Here is an 18,291-nt window from a genome sequence, read left to right on the forward strand (position 1 = left end):
CAGGATCGCTTCATTCAATATATGAAGCACAACCGAGGCATTAATGTGCCAGATTCGAATAAAGACCATACAATATTTTACCTGAGAGAATGAGCTAAGAAAAGAAATGCACAAATCAAGATTTTCACCAATATACTTTCGATAAAAGAATTCATACAAGACTGTTCCGTTTGTCTTGCAGGTCGGTGTAGGACTGGGGAGTTGGCTGGTGCAGTAACGGATTGTGTTTGGATTAACCACACGAAGAGTACTACCTGACAGACCTATTAATAAAATGCTCAAACATTGGTCAAGCAAAAACCAAACATTTGAGTGGTTCGGATAAATGTGAATATCTAAAGTGAAAAATGCTGACAATTAAAATAGTCAATGTAATACCTGGAAAACAACAGGCACTTTTCTCCCAACATATCTATCAAATTTGCCTTTATTTCACTCGGACATTGCTGGTAGACCATACATGTCAAACTTTGTGGAAACACTTAATTTATTCCACTTTTACATAATGGAAACAGTCTGAACGAGGTAACTAATAAATGGCGACAAGGAACATGCTTTCAGTTCCAACTTCAAAATATGATCCTCAAATAGGAATGTATATATAAATAAGCTGTCATGTTGTGAAACTTAACATTCAAGATAACAATTGCTGAATAGCTACAAGGCAAGTGTTGCGCTAGAATTAAGTCAGTTTTATCTTAAGTAGCAAAAAGAGTGTGCTCCAAAAGGGGGCGGGTATTGAAAAAGAAAACTTAATGGAAATGGATCCATAAAACGGTGGACTGTAACGAGAGACAAGTTGTGGGCATATACCCGTTTATTAAAAAACAAAACCTGTACAAAATATTCCGTTTTTTGACATTTATATCTTGTGAAAAATTATCGTCTGGGTCCTCCTCTGCCTCTTCCGCGGCCACGCCCTCTTCCACGCCCTCGGCCTCTGCCTCTCCCAGCAACTGTGAATCAGAAAGGTAGCAATTTTTCAAACCAATGTTAAACCCTGAATATTTACATAATCATAAGTAAAAAAAGGGTCATTTATCAACTAATACCGAATGGCTAATACATTTTTAAATTAGAAAGCAGACTTGTATAGATTTGATCCACTGTTGATACTAAAGTTTGACAACAGTCACAAACTAGTCGGCAGTTCTAAAGCACAAGTTATTCTTCAGAGGGTTGTATCTAGTTCAAACAATGTTTATTGTGGAGGGAGGCACGGGAGCAGACAAAGGATGGGGGTGGCGATGGTATGGGGCAATGGAACTGCAGTTAGTGTCTGCCTTTACCACTACCATTTACTAGAGTGTGACCTCCCAGTCATCAAGTTTATATTAACTACCACGGATAACTGCGTGAATTAGTCAGTTTCCTTTAATGATTTTTTTTTTTTTTTTTTTTTTAAACCTTGGTGTTACCCGGCTCTGACGTTTGGTCTTACAGTATGGTTGCGAAAATCACTTCAAAACTGCAACATCTGCTTTAAGAATGCTGCATTGTGAATTAATAAAGCTCTATTTTGGAGCAGAGAATTCCAGTAAGCAAGACTGAGTATATACACTAGCACAATCAGAATTTCATTTTTTTTTTTAAATAATAAATTACCAATATCATTTACATCTACAATTTAACCCGGTCTCAAACTTCCCTGCAGTTTCTTACAAAGACAGCCTTTGACAGGAATATACATTTTTAAGTCATAATAGGTCGCCTTTCATGTCATTCTCATTTTATACATATTAGGGTGACACCAGGATCATCTCCATGTGCCAATTCTGAGAATCTGTCTAATTGAGCCTATATTTCTGACAAGAAATCTTTACGGATCACAAAATCCCAAAGCATATACATTTAGGTTCCTAACCTGGTTTGGCAGCTGGTACAACGATTACTCTAGTTTTTCAAAGAATTAAAGCAGCTCATATTAACATTTCTCTTGCATTTCTGTGAAGGACATCAAGCCTTCTATAGCTAACAGCTGATCAATCTCCCAGATCTATTTGTCTAGTCAGTCTTTACAACAGTGGTAAGATGTGCCAGAGGGCAATTATCCCACAAAGACGCACAACCCATTTCTTTATTTACATCTTTAAATTAGCCTTACAAAACTGATATCCTTGAGAAAGTGCGCTTAATGACTTGCAATTTAACCTTTTTTAAAAAAAACTTTGATCCAAGTGATTTGGCGGAAAAGCCTACTAAATTCACACAAAAAAGGAGCTTTGTAAAAACATTGCGAAAGTCTCATAGCAGGACTCGTTTACTAAGGGCAATGCGGCTCTTGCCACTGAGGGTTTTACCTGCAAAAGCAAAGAAACCACCAAACTATTAAATCTAGTGAAGAAAGGTTTTTCAAGGGTGCTTACATATTCCTAGGTATTAATAATATCTGGCTATATGCAGCCTCCACAGACTTGAAATATAAACCTCTTCAGGCATTCAAAAAGGCTACCCATGTTACACTTGAGGACAGTTCTACTGAAAGTTTGCTGTGCCCATTGTGAAGCGTACAAGATCAGCATCATTTATGATTGTTTGCACTCGTTTATCACAGGAGCTATTAGGGGAATTAGCAGAAGTATAAAAAAAAAATCCTTGACTAGTTTAATCGACTGAGCATTCCCCACGGAGAAAAGGTGTGTGTACTTTGATGTAAAGTCTTGGCTATGAGTTTTCTGGGGGGTCACAAACAAGATGGTCTCTTGTGTGCTCCAATCTTGGAACACCATTTGGAATACTTGCTGGTTTAATTCCCATTCATGCAAGACTTGCTCGTCTGCTTACACTCTCTGCTTCCGTGTTTTCTACACCAGACAGGTATATTGCTATCATGGTTATCCTTCTATCAATTGCCGTCTACAAATGCCCTGGGCTGGTTTTGATAGTGCATATGACCATGGTCGTCCTGGTTTGTTGAGGAAAAACATTTTGGTGTGGTACCCATGTGGACTTGGAGTCCATTCTCCAGACATGCGTTTGGAAGGCCTTTAAGGCAAGGAAGGCTGTCTAGAGTTCAAGGACATTTATGTACTAGACTGCTTCCCCTAGTACCCAGATGTTGAGCTCTACCCTGAGGGCTCCGCAGTTTGCCTGTGAAGAGTGTGTGGATTGTCACAGGTGGAGTTAAATGAATGCAAGATCAGGCCATTACGATGCCCACTCTTTATGTACAACTCTGAGTTGCAACCACCAGATCTTCACAACTCCATTACTTATGACGATTAATTCTAGAGCCATTCCTGAATAGATCTCTTGCAGTCTTGCATGAGGAATCAGTAGGATGAAGGACACCATCATGCTCATCATTACTGGCTGCCCGATGTAACAGTGCATTTCTGTTATGTTATTGCTTGGATCCACTTGAGTGGGGAACGCACTTGCTGTGTTGATCCTTGCTGCCAGAAAAATATTTTACCTCTCCAGCTCCAAGTTTACTGTAAACCCAAGTTTACTGTAAACCCTAGTTTGTGTAGCATGTCCAGGACTGTGCCAAGGCTTCACCTGTACAGGGAAAATGATCTTGCTTTAACCAGCCAGTCGCCCTCGCAGCCAGACACGCTGCGAGGGGTATGTATAACTTCTAAAGTGAGCAGCTCCTGAGGTGGAGCATTATGTGGACATTTTGGGTACTGACTTTTGCCAAAGGGAAGCTCCCTAGACTGGTAGTGAACCTTGTTTATAGAAAAAGTGCTGAAATTTCTTGTGCCTGCAGCTGATTAGAACGTGCAAGTATGCACCCTTTAGGTGCATCATTACCATGCCGATTTTATCTGGAGCCGCAGGATGACCTCCAGCAGCGCTCATTTAGAATTTTTGAATATTTATTCATTGATTTATGAAGCAATGATCTAGAATGCGGCATAGCAACTTGTCCGGTTTTGGCACAAGAAAATACGCTGAATAGTTTCCCTAGTTCACTACAGCCAGAGGGACTCTTGATTGCCTGCTGTTGCAGAAGTTGTACTACCTTATGCTGGGGGCATAACATTCCGTTTTTGTGGCGGACCTTCTCTTTGTGCTAAAGCTGGGCCACTTGCTTGAGAAGCTTGGTCTTCTAGTGGGCTGTTCCCTTCCTCTTGTCCTACCGTGAATGGGTAGACACTGGGCAGGTTGCAACTGCTGCAAAGTAGCTTGCTGAGGATCTGTGTTTTGCTGGGAGAATTGTGGGGTTCAGCTTTAGCCGCCCCCTATCAGTCTTCTCAGGGAGTTGCCCCTTTGCAGAGCCGAAATAGATTATCTCCAATAAAAAGGTGTGTCGATGCAGGCCTGCACCTTATTCTTGAAACCAGCCAAACAGAGTCAGCTTGTTTCCTCAGGGTTGTGGCCGTGCTAACATAACAAGCGAGTGGAATTATCAAAAAGTAAAGAGCACTCGTCTAGTGTAGTCTGCGGCCTTTCCTTTGGGGTAAGGGCATCAGTATCTTCTTAGCTTATCTTGCTATAGTCTTTCGACGTGGAGAATTTTTCCGAGGGATGTCCTCCACTGATGTCCTGATGTCGTGACCGGCAGAACTTGATTTTGACTGCATGGTCCACCTACTTTTTGGTGTTCAGTCCTTTACTTGTATGGACGTTCTCTGTAGATGCTTTCTTTAGAAGTGCTCGATCCGTAAAAAAGTTTTTTTTTTTTAGCATCCCTGGAGCTTCAACCATTGCTTCCAGACCAAACCTAGGGAAAAGTAATCTGTAGATGGCGACAACGCACATGGGGATTGGGGAACCCACCTGTGGTCACATAGGGACTCATAGCACCCAATGGGAACAGATGACGCAGATCACAAAAACTAAGAAAAAGACCAATTTGCCGAATGGGGCATTATTGGCATATCGACCCTAGCCGACGTACTCTACGATGGGTCATTGAAACCCTTACAAGAGCTGCAGGTGGAGTACCACAAGCACCAATTGTTCTGCTACTTCCAGCTCTGGCTTGCAGTCACGCCATATTAGAGACCCAATGAAGTTATTCCCAAAGACGGACCCTTAGAGGCGAAATCCTGCTCAGGCATCAAGGAACATAAACTGTCCTCTATTGGATGTTGCAGCGCAACGAGCTGGACCCAATGGTCGAGGTGAGGGAGGCGTGGACATGGGACTTGGAGCCGCTAGAGGACAAGGACTGGCTTGAGTCAGTGGCTGCCCCCTAGAGAGGCAGCGATGCAGCATCGCACATACCTCATGAGAAAACCGCAGTTCAAAATATAACTGGTTAGCTCAGGAAGTTGCTTGTGCTGTGGATACCCCATGGAGGACCAGTTGCACACATTATGACTCCAACCAGTTTTATCACACATTTGGAAGGGGGTACAATGAAGCCTTGAGACAATACTGGGCTGAACGATACCTAGGGACCCGAAATTGATCCCTTGACACATCCCAGGTGATATGGGGGTGTCAAATGTAAGAGGGAGCTGCACTAGTTGGGCCTGCTGATGGTTAAGCGCACCTCGGGACAGATTCAATTTACCATTGGAACTCGCAATTAGCTTCTGATCCTGCATAAAATCAATCAGTGCTCCAATATTTTGCTAGTCAACCAGAATGCCTACCCGTAGAATTGCCTTTGCCTTACAAATACAGATTGCTATGCAAAACGCAACCCACTCTTGTAAGGGCATTCAATCATTGATCCCGTAACAAGCAAAATGTCACTGCATCCTTTTCTGATAAGTGGCCTTGTTGGTAGTGGGGGTTCCTGTCCCTCACCGCCGCCACCAAATGCTCATGGCGGGACTCCGTATCCCACACCACAGTTGCCAGGTGCAAGATCCGGACCCCCTCGTTTCAACGTTAGGCTAAGTAAGGACACCATCTGAGATAGCCCTGCTCACCCCCTTAGTAGCTTGGCACAAGCAGCCAGGCTTAAACCATGGCACGAGTGTACAGTATGTGCAACCACACTCCCAGCAACCCAATGATGTCACCACAAACAGACTGAACACGAGTATAATCTTTATATAAGAAGATACAAGATATGACCACACAATACAAAACCAACATATAATAGGTAGTATTCCTTCCGTTGGATTGGTAGGGTCTAATCCCAACCACCACTTCTAACCAACAGTTAAGCTTACTTCTAACCGTTTCCAAAAGGTTAGGCCGGTCGCATTGCTAGAATCACCCATGTTGCAAAAGAAACGAAATACTCCAAAGCGTAACAATATACTCCTGTACTGGGCAATAGAGAAAATCCCCGATGTTGCGCCGCAGTCATCTACTTTGCAATAGAAGGAATAATGCAATGCGTCAAGCTACAATCATGTTCTGCGCAATGAAGAAATAATGCAAGCCGCCACGTTATAATCCTGTACTGTGCGATGAAGAAGAAACGCGTTACTTACCTGTAACAGCAGTTATCCAGTATTGGTGTCTTTCATAGATTCACATGCCTGAATCATTCCCCGTCGTCGAGACGGGAGCCTCCGGTACATAAAAAAGTAATGTCCTATAGACATACATAGAGAAAAATAGGCCTAAGGGCCTCCCCTTAGTAGCCTATCATAGTCCTTATGCAAAAAGGACCAAACTTCTAGAGCCAGCCAATCAGCTATCACCTCCCTCTAGAACCTTCCTGGCAGGAGCCTCAGTCCCTCAGATTTTCGTACGCACCAAGCTAGGTAGGCGTAATATAGTTAGAGAGAGGCGTGAGTCCTTCCAGGGGAGGCGGGAGGGTTGCATGTGAATCTATGAAAGACACCAATACTGGATAACTGCTGTTACAGGTAAGTAACGCGTTTCTTATCCAGTATTAGGGGTGTCTTTCATAGATTCACATGCCTGAATCAGAGTAGTTAGCAATGCATTATGCACATTTCCGATGTAACATGCCAGAAAGGTACTTGAGATAATACAATCATTATCATAACAGTTCAAAGCATTGGCATATATCAAAACAGTAAACAGTAAAGAATGTGCATACCAGGAAGGCGGGTTGTTGGAAGGCTCACCTCACTGGAACAGATGGCGGAGCACCGCCTGGCCCACTGCCGCATCCTTCGTAAGTTCGGCATCCAGGCAGTAGTGTCTGGAGAAGGTATGCGGTGACTTCCACGTCGCCGCTCTACAGATGTCCAAAATCGGCACTCCAGCAAACAGCGCTGCTGATGTGGACATCGCTCTGGTGGAGTGTGCTTCCACCCTGTCTCGCAACGGCCGTCCGGCCCCTTCATGGCAGAACGCTATTGCAGAAGAAATCCACCTTGAGATGCTCTGTTTTGTAAGAGGCATACCCAGCCTTGGTCTGCTGTAGGCCACAAATAACTGTGAAGATTTTCTGAATGCTTTTGTCTTATCCATATAAAACTTAAGACATCGTTTGAGATCCAGAGAATGGAGCGTCCTCTCTGCTGCCGTGGTAGGGTTGGCAAAGAAGGAGCGTAGGACCAAAGGCTCGTTGAGGTGAAAGTCTGAAGGCACTTTCGGTATGAACTTGGGATTTGTCCTCAGCACCACCCTGTCCTGTTTGAACTGCATGAAGGGCTCCTGAATGGAGAGAGCCTGCAACTCGCTGACCCTCCTGGCAGATGTGAGCGCAAGTAATAGAGCCGTTTTCCATGAGATGTACTTGATGGAGGCTCGGTGAATGGGTTCAAAGGGGTGCTTCATGAGTTGGTTAAGGACCAAGTTGAGGTGCCAAGTCGGTGGGACCCGTCGGGGCCTTGGAAAGGACCTATAAAGACCCTTAAGGAACTGTTTTACAAGTCTGCTGGACCAGAGAGACGGGCCTTGAAAAGTCCTGGTAAAACGTGAAATTGCCGCCAGATGCACCTTTATGGATGCATGCGCTAGTCCGGACTGTGCCAAGTGCAGGAGATATGGTAATATCTGCTCGGGTGTGATATGAAGCGGTCTCAGGCCCTTCTCTGAGCACCAAACGCAGAAGCGCTTCCATTTGAGGGAGTAGGTTTTGTTGGTACTGTCCGCCCTCGCCTTTGCTAGCACATCCCTGCAGTCCTGCGGGATGTTCAATTGGCAAAACTCTCTGTGCTCAGGAGCCAGGCCGATAACCTGAGCGATTGTAGGTTCGGGAATTGCACTTGTCCTTTGGACATTGTCAGCAGGTTCGGGTGCTGTGTTAGACGGATCGGCGTCCTGATGGAGAGGCGATGAAGGTCCGAGAACCAGTGCTGCCTCGGCCAGTACGGGGCGATCAGAATTAGTGTACAGGGCTCCGCCTTCATCTTCCTGAGGACCCTGGGAATCATCGGGAACGGTGGAAAAGCGTACGCAAATACGCTGAACCATCCTACGGAAAAGGCATTTCCGAGCGACTCCGGTTGGGGATGCCAGCTTGCGTAGCTTGGGCATTTGGCGTTCTCCCTGGTGGCAAACAGGTCGATTCCTGGGACTCCCCATTCCGAGAATACGTGTGTTAGTGCACTCTCGTCGAGCTCCCATTCGTGGGAAAGGGATTTCTGCCTGCTTAGGGCGTCCGCCATGGTGTTGTCCTTTCCCGGGACGTAGTCCGCCCTGAGCGTAATCCCCTGGAGAACAAGCCAGTTCCAGATTTTCTGCGATTCGCGCGATAGCGTGAGCGAACGCGTTCCTCCCTGTTTGTTCAGGTAATGCATCGTCGTGGTGTTGTCCGTCCTGACGAGCACCTGGGAGTTCTGGATGCGTGGTAAAAAGGCCTGCAGAGCCAGAAACACAGCCCTCAACTCCAGCAGATTTATATGGAGGTGTTGCTCCCGATCCGACCATTTGCCGCTGACTTTGAGGTCCTGAAGGACAGCTCCCCATCCCGCTAGAGATGCATCTGTGGTGATCACCAATGGCGCTGCTGGCAGCAGGAACGGTAATCCTCTCGAGAGGTTTCTGGAATCCTTCCACCACTCGAGACTCCTGGATATTTGTGGAGTTATGTTTATAATGTCCTCGAACGAACCTGCGCTCTGAGTCCACTGGTTCGAGAGAGCCTCCTGCAGTGGGCGCATCCGCAGCCTGCAGTGAGGGATGAGTAATATACAGGAAGACATCATTCCCAGAAGTGACTTGAAGGTGCGAACTCAGGGATTTCCTGGATTGCACCGTTTTGGCCAGGGATATGATCCTGTGTTTTCTTTCGGCTGAGGGAAATGCCCTTGCGCATTCCGTATTCAAGGTGGCCCCGAGGAAGGTGATACTTCTCGTAGGGGACGTATGTGATTTCTGAAGGTTCAGCGTCAATCCTAGATGATTGAAAAGATTGGTACAAGCGTTGAAGGATTTGGTTGCGCCTACGGCCGTAGGCGCCTTGACCAGCCAGTCGTCTAGGTAGGGGAAAACTTGATGACCCATTTGGCGTAGGAAAGCTGCCACAGGAGAAAGGCACTTGGTGAAAATCCGCGGAGCGGATTTGAGGCCAAACGGAAGGACCTTGAACTGGTAGTGCTGTCCTGCCACTTCGAAACGGAGAAACTTCCTGTGCCCCTTGAGTATCGGGATGTGATAGTAAGCATCCTGAAGATCCAAGGATGTCATGAAGTCTCCTTCCTCCAGAATGCCAAGGATCTCTTGGAGCGTCACCATCCTGAACGACTGACTCTTCAGGAAAGAGTTGAGTGCCCTGAGGTCCAGGATGGGTCTCCACTTCTTTTCTTTCTTCCGTATCAGAAAGAAACGGGAGTAGAATCCTTTCTCCCTCTGAGCTGATGGAACTCGCTCGACAGCTCCCTTCTTTAACATCTCCGATATTTCCCGGAGCAGCAGTCGCAGATGTCTGTGAGGAGACCTGCGGGGAGGGGTTGCAGGCGGGATGGCGGTAAATTCTAGGGAATGGCCGAATCTGAGAAGTTGGAGCACCCAACGATCTGAGGTGATGATGCGCCAATTCTTTAGGAAATGAGTCAATTTTCCTCCAATTTGTGTAGAACAAGATGGTAGCTGGACTGGCTGGAGTAAGCGGTCACTGGCGTCCGCCTGTGCCCCTTTTCTGGTTCTTACCCCTGAAATTGGATCTTCCGTAAGATGATTGTCGACCCTGTTGTTGCTTTTGCTGGTACTGGGTCTTGTTCTGGAACGAATATGAGGACTTATTCTGGAATGATCCTCTGTAGGAGGACTGGCCTCTAGATTTGTTGCCCCGAAAGGACTGGTTCCGTGCCTGCAAGGTTCCAAGCGCTCTAGCCGTGTCCGTGTCCTTTTTAATGGCTTGTAGCGCCTCATCAATCTTATCTCCAAATAGGTGCTGTCCGTCGAAGGGCATATCTAGCACCTTCGTCTGCACTTCCTGCCTGAACGATGTTGCTTTGAGCCATCCTTGGCGGCGCAGGACAGCCGCCCCAGCCAGTTGACGGAAGCCTGTCATGGCTACATCAATGGCGCAATCGATGATCTCTGCCGCAGAAGACTGGCCTTCGGAAAGGAGTGCTTTCACCTCATCCTGTGTGGCACTCGGAAGTTCTGCTAAGTAAGGGGCAATATCCTCCCAAAGTTGGCGGTTATAACGCCCTAAAAGGGCTATAGAATTGGCCACCTTGATGGTCATTGCCGAAGTGGTCGAAAACCTTTTGCCTATTGTGTCTAACTTTCTGCCCTCCTTGTCTGGTGGTGCTGAAAGAGGCGAGGATGGATTGCGTGAATTTTTCTGGGCCGCTTGGGTCACGACCGAATCCGGCTTCGGGTGGCCAGTCAGGCAAGCTGGCGCCGTGGATGGTGCTCTATACTTCTTATCCAGACGCGGAACGACCGCAGGAACTGAAGCTGGCGTTAGCATCAACTTCTTTCCCTGGTCCCAGAGGAAGTCAATGATAGGGATTGATTTGGACGTCTTTTTCGTCTGCTCCTTAAAGTCATGGAGGAAGCATTCTGTTTCCGTCGACTCCATGACCATATGGAACCGCGTCGCAGCCCGTTCCACTAGCTTATGAAAACCACCTATATCCACAGGTGGTGAATCTGCCTGGCGCGGTTGTGGGGAAGGTGGTGACGATGCTACATACTCTTCCTCCTCATCCTGGTCCGTCAGGTCTCCCGGGACCTCACCTTCCTCCATCTCCTCAGCCTCCTCATCCGTTGAGTCTATCACCTGAGGTGGCGGCTCGTGGCAGACCTGCGTTACCTGCCGTGATTGCCTTGGGGCTGTCGCTGGGGGGTTAGTAACTGGCACTGGGACCCCTGTATCCTGTGTTGGTGGTTCTGGGAAACGTTGTTTGTAATCCCTGATAAGGAACTTGAGGTCCTTAACAATTGCCAGAGGGAGGCAGACCATTGGGGTGACCTCCGTGCGGACTTGTTCCTGGACGGGGCGCTCCTGCGCACTTGAACCTTCCTGCTCCTCGTCCGTGCTTTGGCATTTGACAAACAGCTCGGAAGGGGAAGTAGCCTGTTGGAAGAACTCTTCTTCGGACTCTTCGCTCTGCAGGATCTCCAGAGGTAAATTGGTTTGGACCTTGCTTGGAGATGTTGTTTCCGGGGTAATCTGTGGTCTGGGAGCAGTTCCATGCACAGAAATCTCCTTGGTTTTCCGTCCCACGGACGACGACGACCTTGCCGTCGACGGCTCAGCTGTCACCAACGGCGTCCCCATCGACGATATTTCCGTCGTCGACGATATTTCCGTCGTCGACGCTTTCGTCGTCGACGCTTTCGTCGTCGACGCTTTCGTCGTCGACGCTTTCGTCGTCGACGCTTTCGTCGTCGACGCTTTCGTCGTCGACGCTTTCGTCGTCGACGCTTTCGTCGTCGTCGCTTTCGTCGTCGTCGCCTTCGTCGTCGACGCTCGTCGACGATGCCTTCGTCGACGATGCCTTCGTCGACGATGCCTTCGTCGTTGACATCTTCGTCGACATCTTCGTCGACGATGCCTTCGTCGTCGACGCACTCATCATAGATATCCTTGACGTCGACTCTTCCGTCGGCGGAGGGCTCCTCGTCGACGAGGCCCTCGACGGTACTATCTTCGTCGTCGACGATGATTTAGACGACGGTTTTAATAGTATAATAGATGAGATAGGGGTACCTGCAGACGATGATGATGGAGTGGTAGTCGTCGACGAGCGGGCCGACGCCGCTGTGGACGTGGACACTGTCGTCGTAGCTGTGGAGACATGTCCTGATGGCCTTTTTTGCACAGATGATGGCGTCGCAATTTTTGAGGCCGACAGAGTAGGCTTCTTGAAGGTGAGAGAGACTTTATCAGACGCTGAAGACTTCGAAGATCTCGCCTCTGAAGACTTTTTGTGCGTCTTCGTAGGAGGAGCGTCTGAGGGGCCAGGAGATGCCATTCTCGGCCTCTTCAGGGAGACTCCAGAGGCTCCAGAAAAACTCGCCTCTGAGGACACCACACTGTCCTTGTCTTTGAGCCTGTCCAGCCAGATAAGCAGGCGGCCTTCCCTGTCTCTCAAGGTCTTATGTGGGAAAGACCTACATATTTTGCAGTCCTTAGGGACGTGGTCCGGGTAAAGGCAGTACAAGCATAGTTCATGCTTGTCGTCCACATGAAGCCTCTTCTTCCCACATGAAGAGCAAGCCCTGAAAAGGGCTTTCTTCTGGGAGTCCGACATGCCAGGAGATGTAGATGAAATAAAACACTCACTGAAGCAAAAAGAGGCCTGAAGTAGTCAGCGGTGAAATCCTGAAGAAGAAAGTCACCAAAAACTGTGAATAAGTTGGTTTGAAATGAATCCTGAGGAGAGCTCAGGTTGGAGACTCCCTAGCACAACGTGCGGTAGAAAATCTGAGGGACTGAGGCTCCTGCCAGGAAGGTTCTAGAGGGAGGTGATAGCTGATTGGCTGGCTCTAGAAGTTTGGTCCTTTTTGCATAAGGACTATGATAGGCTACTAAGGGGAGGCCCTTAGGCCTATTTTTCTCTATGTATGTCTATAGGACATTACTTTTTTATGTACCGGAGGCTCCCGTCTCGACGACGGGGAATGATTCAGGCATGTGAATCTATGAAAGACACCCCTAATACTGGATAAATAATGAAATGCGCCACTTAATCATGTGCTCTGCAAGTGAAAAATAACGCAGTGCGTAGCGCACCAAGCATGTAGTTCGTCAGGCACAAAGAAGGTCAGGCGTCATACTACAGTTCAATACTTCATTAGAAGCAATAGTGCAAAGTGTAATACGACAGTCTAGGTGCTTCGTTAACAGTTGCCCCCAACATGGATCCATGATAACACAAAAGTACAGCTTCTCACTCCGGCCCCAGTACGGCCCCTTCTTGAGTCAGCACGGGCCTCGAGCCGAAGCAACAGGTTCGTGCAGCTGACAGAAGCGAGAGTCCTAGAGCGTCCCTCCGAGCCCGCACCCCATACCAGGTGACGATCGACGTTACCGAGGGGGTGGGGGGGGCGCGCGACCCCACTCTCCTCCTTCAGCGACTTGGGCCTTGATCCAGAACTCAGTCAATGAGCACGTGGAGCAGGGGCCAGCCGCTACCACTTCACTCAGAGGGCCCAATGACCTGGCCGTCCTTCTGGCGGTCTCAGTGGATACACTGCCCAGGCACTCCTCACCAGCGCCTCTGGTTGCACCGCGACACGCACTCTGCTCGTCCGGGACTCGCCTCTTCTCTGGTGCACACGATGGCCATACGCTATTCACCAACGCCTTGGCTTGCACAACGACACGCACCCTGCGCGTTCGAGACGCATTTCTTCTGCCGGTGCACACAACGACCAGGTGCTCTTCACCAATGCCTCGGCGTGCACCACGACACGCACCCTGCGCGTCGGAGTCAGTTTACTCCTGTGTGCCCACGATCACAAGGCACAACCTGAGGGTCTCAAGCTGCTAAAGCACGCGCACACCACGTTGCTTGGGACTCCTCCTGAAACTTTTAGGTCTCCAAACAGGGAATCAGCTCACCTCGGGCTCTTGGGGTGCAGGACACAGCACAGTAATGTTCAAGCCCCAGATCACGAAGCAAGGGTCAGTCCTATCCAGCAGTCTCTTCAGCAACTTCTTCCTTGGCAGAGGTTCTTCTTGACCACGAGAGAGGTTAAAGCCTTTGCTTTTTCAACCTGTCCATTTCGCCATTCAAAACTAAACCAAATTCTAGGGGTTTCAGTTCTCTTAGTTATGTCCCTTCATATCTTTGAAGTTCTAAGTGCTCAGGGGTCCCCTGACTCCTGCTTAAATCAGTTCTGGGTGTCTCCCTCCCAGTGTCACCTTTTCCTTTTGATACTGGGGGCCTGGATCCTTAATCACTCCGCAGGAGATGGGTCACTTGGTTTATAGCACCAGCCCAGGCCTTTCACCTCCCGGGCTTCTCCTCCCCCTTCTCTCCGGATGCAGGGCAGCCTGGTGCCATCTCAACCCCTCCCTTGAGTCAAGACCTCCCCCAGCTCCTCTCAGATCGACAGTCAATCCACATTCAACAGCGACACAGAAATGCTTAAAGCACAAAAGTCAGACACTTTCTAAAAGAGCGGTTTCTGAACACAGTGACAAAACCACTTTCACAGAAGATGTGTTATGACACTGAGTTCATACATACTAAACTTCACCTCTCCATTATAAACTTATTGAAAACTAGACTAAAACACCCAGCCTCCCGCATTCTGTCCTATGGGCAGAATGGCCTGTCACTGGTGAAAAACGAAATGGAGTGTTTTTCACTGTCAGGACATAACACACCTCAGTATATTTCCTGCCTTTTACCTACACTACACCCTGGCCAGGGGTTACCCGGGACCCATCACTGGGGTGCCCACTGTGTATGCATAAGGGAAAGTAATGCCTGGCAAGTGGTTGTACTTGTCAGGACAACATGCTAACTAAGCACTCTGCGCGCAGGCCCTACACTGAAGGCCTGAGTTCCCTTGTCTGCGCGCCTTTGCATTACTAGCCCTTGCACACACAGTGCACGTCACTAGGGACTTTTACTAGTAAGGCAAACATACCAATCATGGCCAACCAATTACCATTGTACTTTACATAGGGAACCCTTGTACTTTGACACTGATCAGCAGTGGCAAATTACCCAAAGCATCTAAATTGGCAACTATGTCAGGAAAACATTCTAGGGGAAAGCAAAAAGTTCTACAGGCCTCCTGCCCCTAGAGCCTTTCCACCTTCTGTAAAACAGCTGCTGGCAGTGTCAAACCATCTGCATAAACTACATCTCTAATCTATTAGCACATTAAATTCTGCAGTTAATGCAACAAAAAAAAAAAAAAAAAAAAAAAAAAGGATACAGCTGGTTTCAATAATGCGGCTTTTAAAAAAATAGTTTGATTTGTGATCTCTGCCCGATTTTCTTTTAGTGGCCTATAATGGACCGCACATTTGCAGTGTTTTTTGCTAACATATATCAAACAAACACGAACGTTTGTAGTTGTACGTTTTACAAACACTTACCCGCTTCTCTTTTCTTGGATTTAACTTTCGGTTCAACATCAACCAGCAGCGTATCAAGAGGAAGACTGTCCGGTAGAATGAAGTATCGAATGTTATTGCCTCGAATACTCAATGTTTCCAATTGTACAGGCTCTCTGTTCTTCAAGGTCATTTTCACAGCTTTAAGATGTGTATTCATACTCACATCCACACCTAGAGTATAGGAAGCCGGAGAAAAAACAGAAACATGGTGAGAAGTGCATCAAATAAAAATATTGTCAAATGAAGCAAAAAAATATATATATACATTTGTGAAAACAGTGGTTGTGTAGGAGCACTTTTTCAACATGCTTACAAACAAACTCCTGGTGGCTGAACTGACACTAGTGATTCCTTCCTGCTCCCCCCCTCCTCCTCCCGAGACAGCAACTCAAAGCACAACGGTGGCAGTGTAAGTACACCCAAGTTAAAAGATGAAGCCATGGAAGTATCACACAAGACTGGATACTAAAAGCTGAAAAAAGTATGGGTCACTGGAACAGACACAACCAGTTAACACACACTAGACATTGTCTTGGAAGTTACACATGGTGGTTAACTGCTTTATAAAAGTCCTTCTATGCCCAACTGGACAGAGGTGAGGCATTCTAGGTTGTCTGTTCAGGTGAGGACCTGGCTAGACGGTTCTGCCAAGACCCATCTCATGGGATATGCATTTGGCCGGGTCCAAACCGAGGTGGCACGGTGAGCCAAAAGGGCGATGGGTTGGGATGCTACCCTGAGAGGGTCATTGTTTAGACAAATTGCAAGCATTCTTACCACCAACTTTTTTCCAGGAGAAGTCAAGTAGCTAGTAGATACAAGTCCATTGTATTCAGGCCCATAAACAATTGTGCAAATATGAGCAGATCTCCTTTTTGCTATGATTTACAATATAATTAGGCTTGATTGGCAATAGTACATCACAAAACGCGAAATAATGTACAGAAAACTGCACTAATACACATAATGTATGGTTAATGTACTGTTCCATCTATCCATATTTTGTCTAAAAGGATTAGTGCTTTCTTCCTAAAATTTTACCAAGCATTCGAAAAGGAAAATGGCAGTCAAACAAATGTTTGCTAGCACTGCGTGTACAAATGCAATAGATAAGTATCCATTGGCTTTGTGAACAATAATCAATGTGTACAGATAAACTGAACGTGACAAACAGGTTGAGGACCAAGTGTTCTTTTTAAATGTGCTTTAGTACCCTGTGCATTCCAATGGAAGTAATTCTTGGAAGGCGGAAGAATAATCCAAATAGCGAATAGAATGAAAGGAGGAAAATAATAGTTTGAGGGACGCAAAAGCCATCTCGGTGTGTGTTTTAACTAATTAAGAAACACTGACTTGTATAGGTGGCAAATTTAGTGGTTCCACAAACATAGGTTTAAAAACTTGCTTACAAGCGGAGGGCCCAGCAGCCCACCTTCTACCAGACGGTGTGCCTAGTGTATTGAGACACCTTGATGAAGTTTCACTATTATCCCGCAATGTAACTTCAACTCGCAAGTTTAGTAGATACTCTGGATTTGATTACTACGCTGGGACAGCCTCATGAAAAGTCTAAATGTGGTTCTCCCCAAAAATGGAATAAAATGCTGTAAAAGAAAGTTTGACGAAAAGAAAAAACATGTATCTACAAAATGTTGGTGCTCAAATTGTCCCAGCTTTCTTCAAAAGAATCAGAAGAAATCATTTTTACAAAAATATACATCTTTAAGTAGTGGTGGATCTATCCTATTTTGTGGTTTTTAGGCCTTTAACATTTGGGAAAAATAGGCGAGGCACCCTTAAATGAAACCGTAAAGATCTAGCTCTGAAAACTCTACAAAATTCAGAAAGTCAGTTTATTTGAGTAGACTACAGAAGGTGTTCTCCAAATAATAATTGGCTTTACAAAAGTGACAATAAAGAGTGGGTCTTGAGGGGTAGGGGCAACACTACTTCCAGTCGCAGTAACACAAATACATAGTTGGGCTTAGATGTCACTCGTACATCGTACAAACCCATAGAAATTCAGCATTTAGTTACCCGAGGAAACTAAATTACATGCCTGCAAGGCACTGCTTATGACCTCACATATTTCATCATACACTACTTGGTCCGTGACATCACTGATGCGCTCTCAAATAACACGGACGACATTATCCAGTGATTGTGAACTTTTTCTAAATGTGTGACTGTTAAACATATATACTAAGTTATTACACAGTAATTAGTTTACTTTGTGTACAACTAATGAGTGATTCCATCTTAAAACAGATAGGAGTATCTTTGTACGAGTGTGTGCAAGTGTCTGTATGGGTGAGCGAGTGTGAGAGAGGCTCCATGGGAGACTAGAAGGGTGTATCAGTAACTTTAGGTGACAGAGCACATGAGTAAGTGGGAGTGTGCACCAGTCAGTGCTGTCTGACAATGGCATGGCATGAGTGATGTAATCGGTCGTCATAAGTAAGGCATTATAGGGGCACAAATTAACTAAGTGCTGAATTTCTATGGTTTTGTTGGAGTGAAATTTGGAAGGGGATGTGGGCGGGTGCGTGGGTGGCTGACTAAATGGGTTGGGTGTGCGTGTCCGAGTTGTTCTGAGGAGGTGCACGAGTACCCAAGTGGGTTCTGCTAGTTTTCGAATTACTTCTGACCATAATTTTGCTTCTTTTTTGCTAATTGCTGACCTTCAGTCTGCTTCTTTCCGACCTGGATGGGTTATGTGGGGGTGACCTTTCACAGGATATGGCCCAACCGAAATGGAAAAGGTTTGCCATTTGTCAATTTGGCAGTTAGGTTCTTAACCTTTTCAGCTCTACGGACCTACAGAATTCTGGATAAATCTCATGGGGGGGGGGGGGGGGGCGAACTCTTGTAATTCTTGAAGCTCCTCATCTTTAACTATTGAAACAAGCATTAGCATAGCCAATAGGTCTCGCTTTTGGGACCTTATAAGTATTTAGGTATGCAGCACAATATCCTTG

General features: G+C 46.6%; 1 protein-coding gene across 2 annotated transcripts in view; it reads right to left on the reverse strand.

The window, feature by feature from the left end:
- Positions 1-409: 409 nt before the first annotated feature.
- The window catches only part of SNRPD1 (small nuclear ribonucleoprotein D1 polypeptide), a 47,646-nt gene continuing 29,764 nt past the window's right edge, over positions 410-18,291 (reverse strand). For both annotated transcript variants that reach the window (XM_085607358.1, XM_085607359.1), the window contains 2 exons: positions 15,293-15,484; positions 410-956 (listed from right to left, as the gene is read on the reverse strand). In XM_085607358.1, the coding sequence (XP_085463484.1) occupies positions 880-956; positions 15,293-15,484 (269 nt within the window). In that variant the 3' untranslated portion in view covers positions 410-879. The remainder of the gene's footprint in view (positions 957-15,292; positions 15,485-18,291) is intronic.

The sequence above is a fragment of the Triturus cristatus genome, chromosome 5_2 (assembly GCF_964204655.1).
Source record: "Triturus cristatus chromosome 5_2, aTriCri1.1, whole genome shotgun sequence".
Taxonomy (NCBI): domain Eukaryota; kingdom Metazoa; phylum Chordata; class Amphibia; order Caudata; family Salamandridae; genus Triturus; species Triturus cristatus.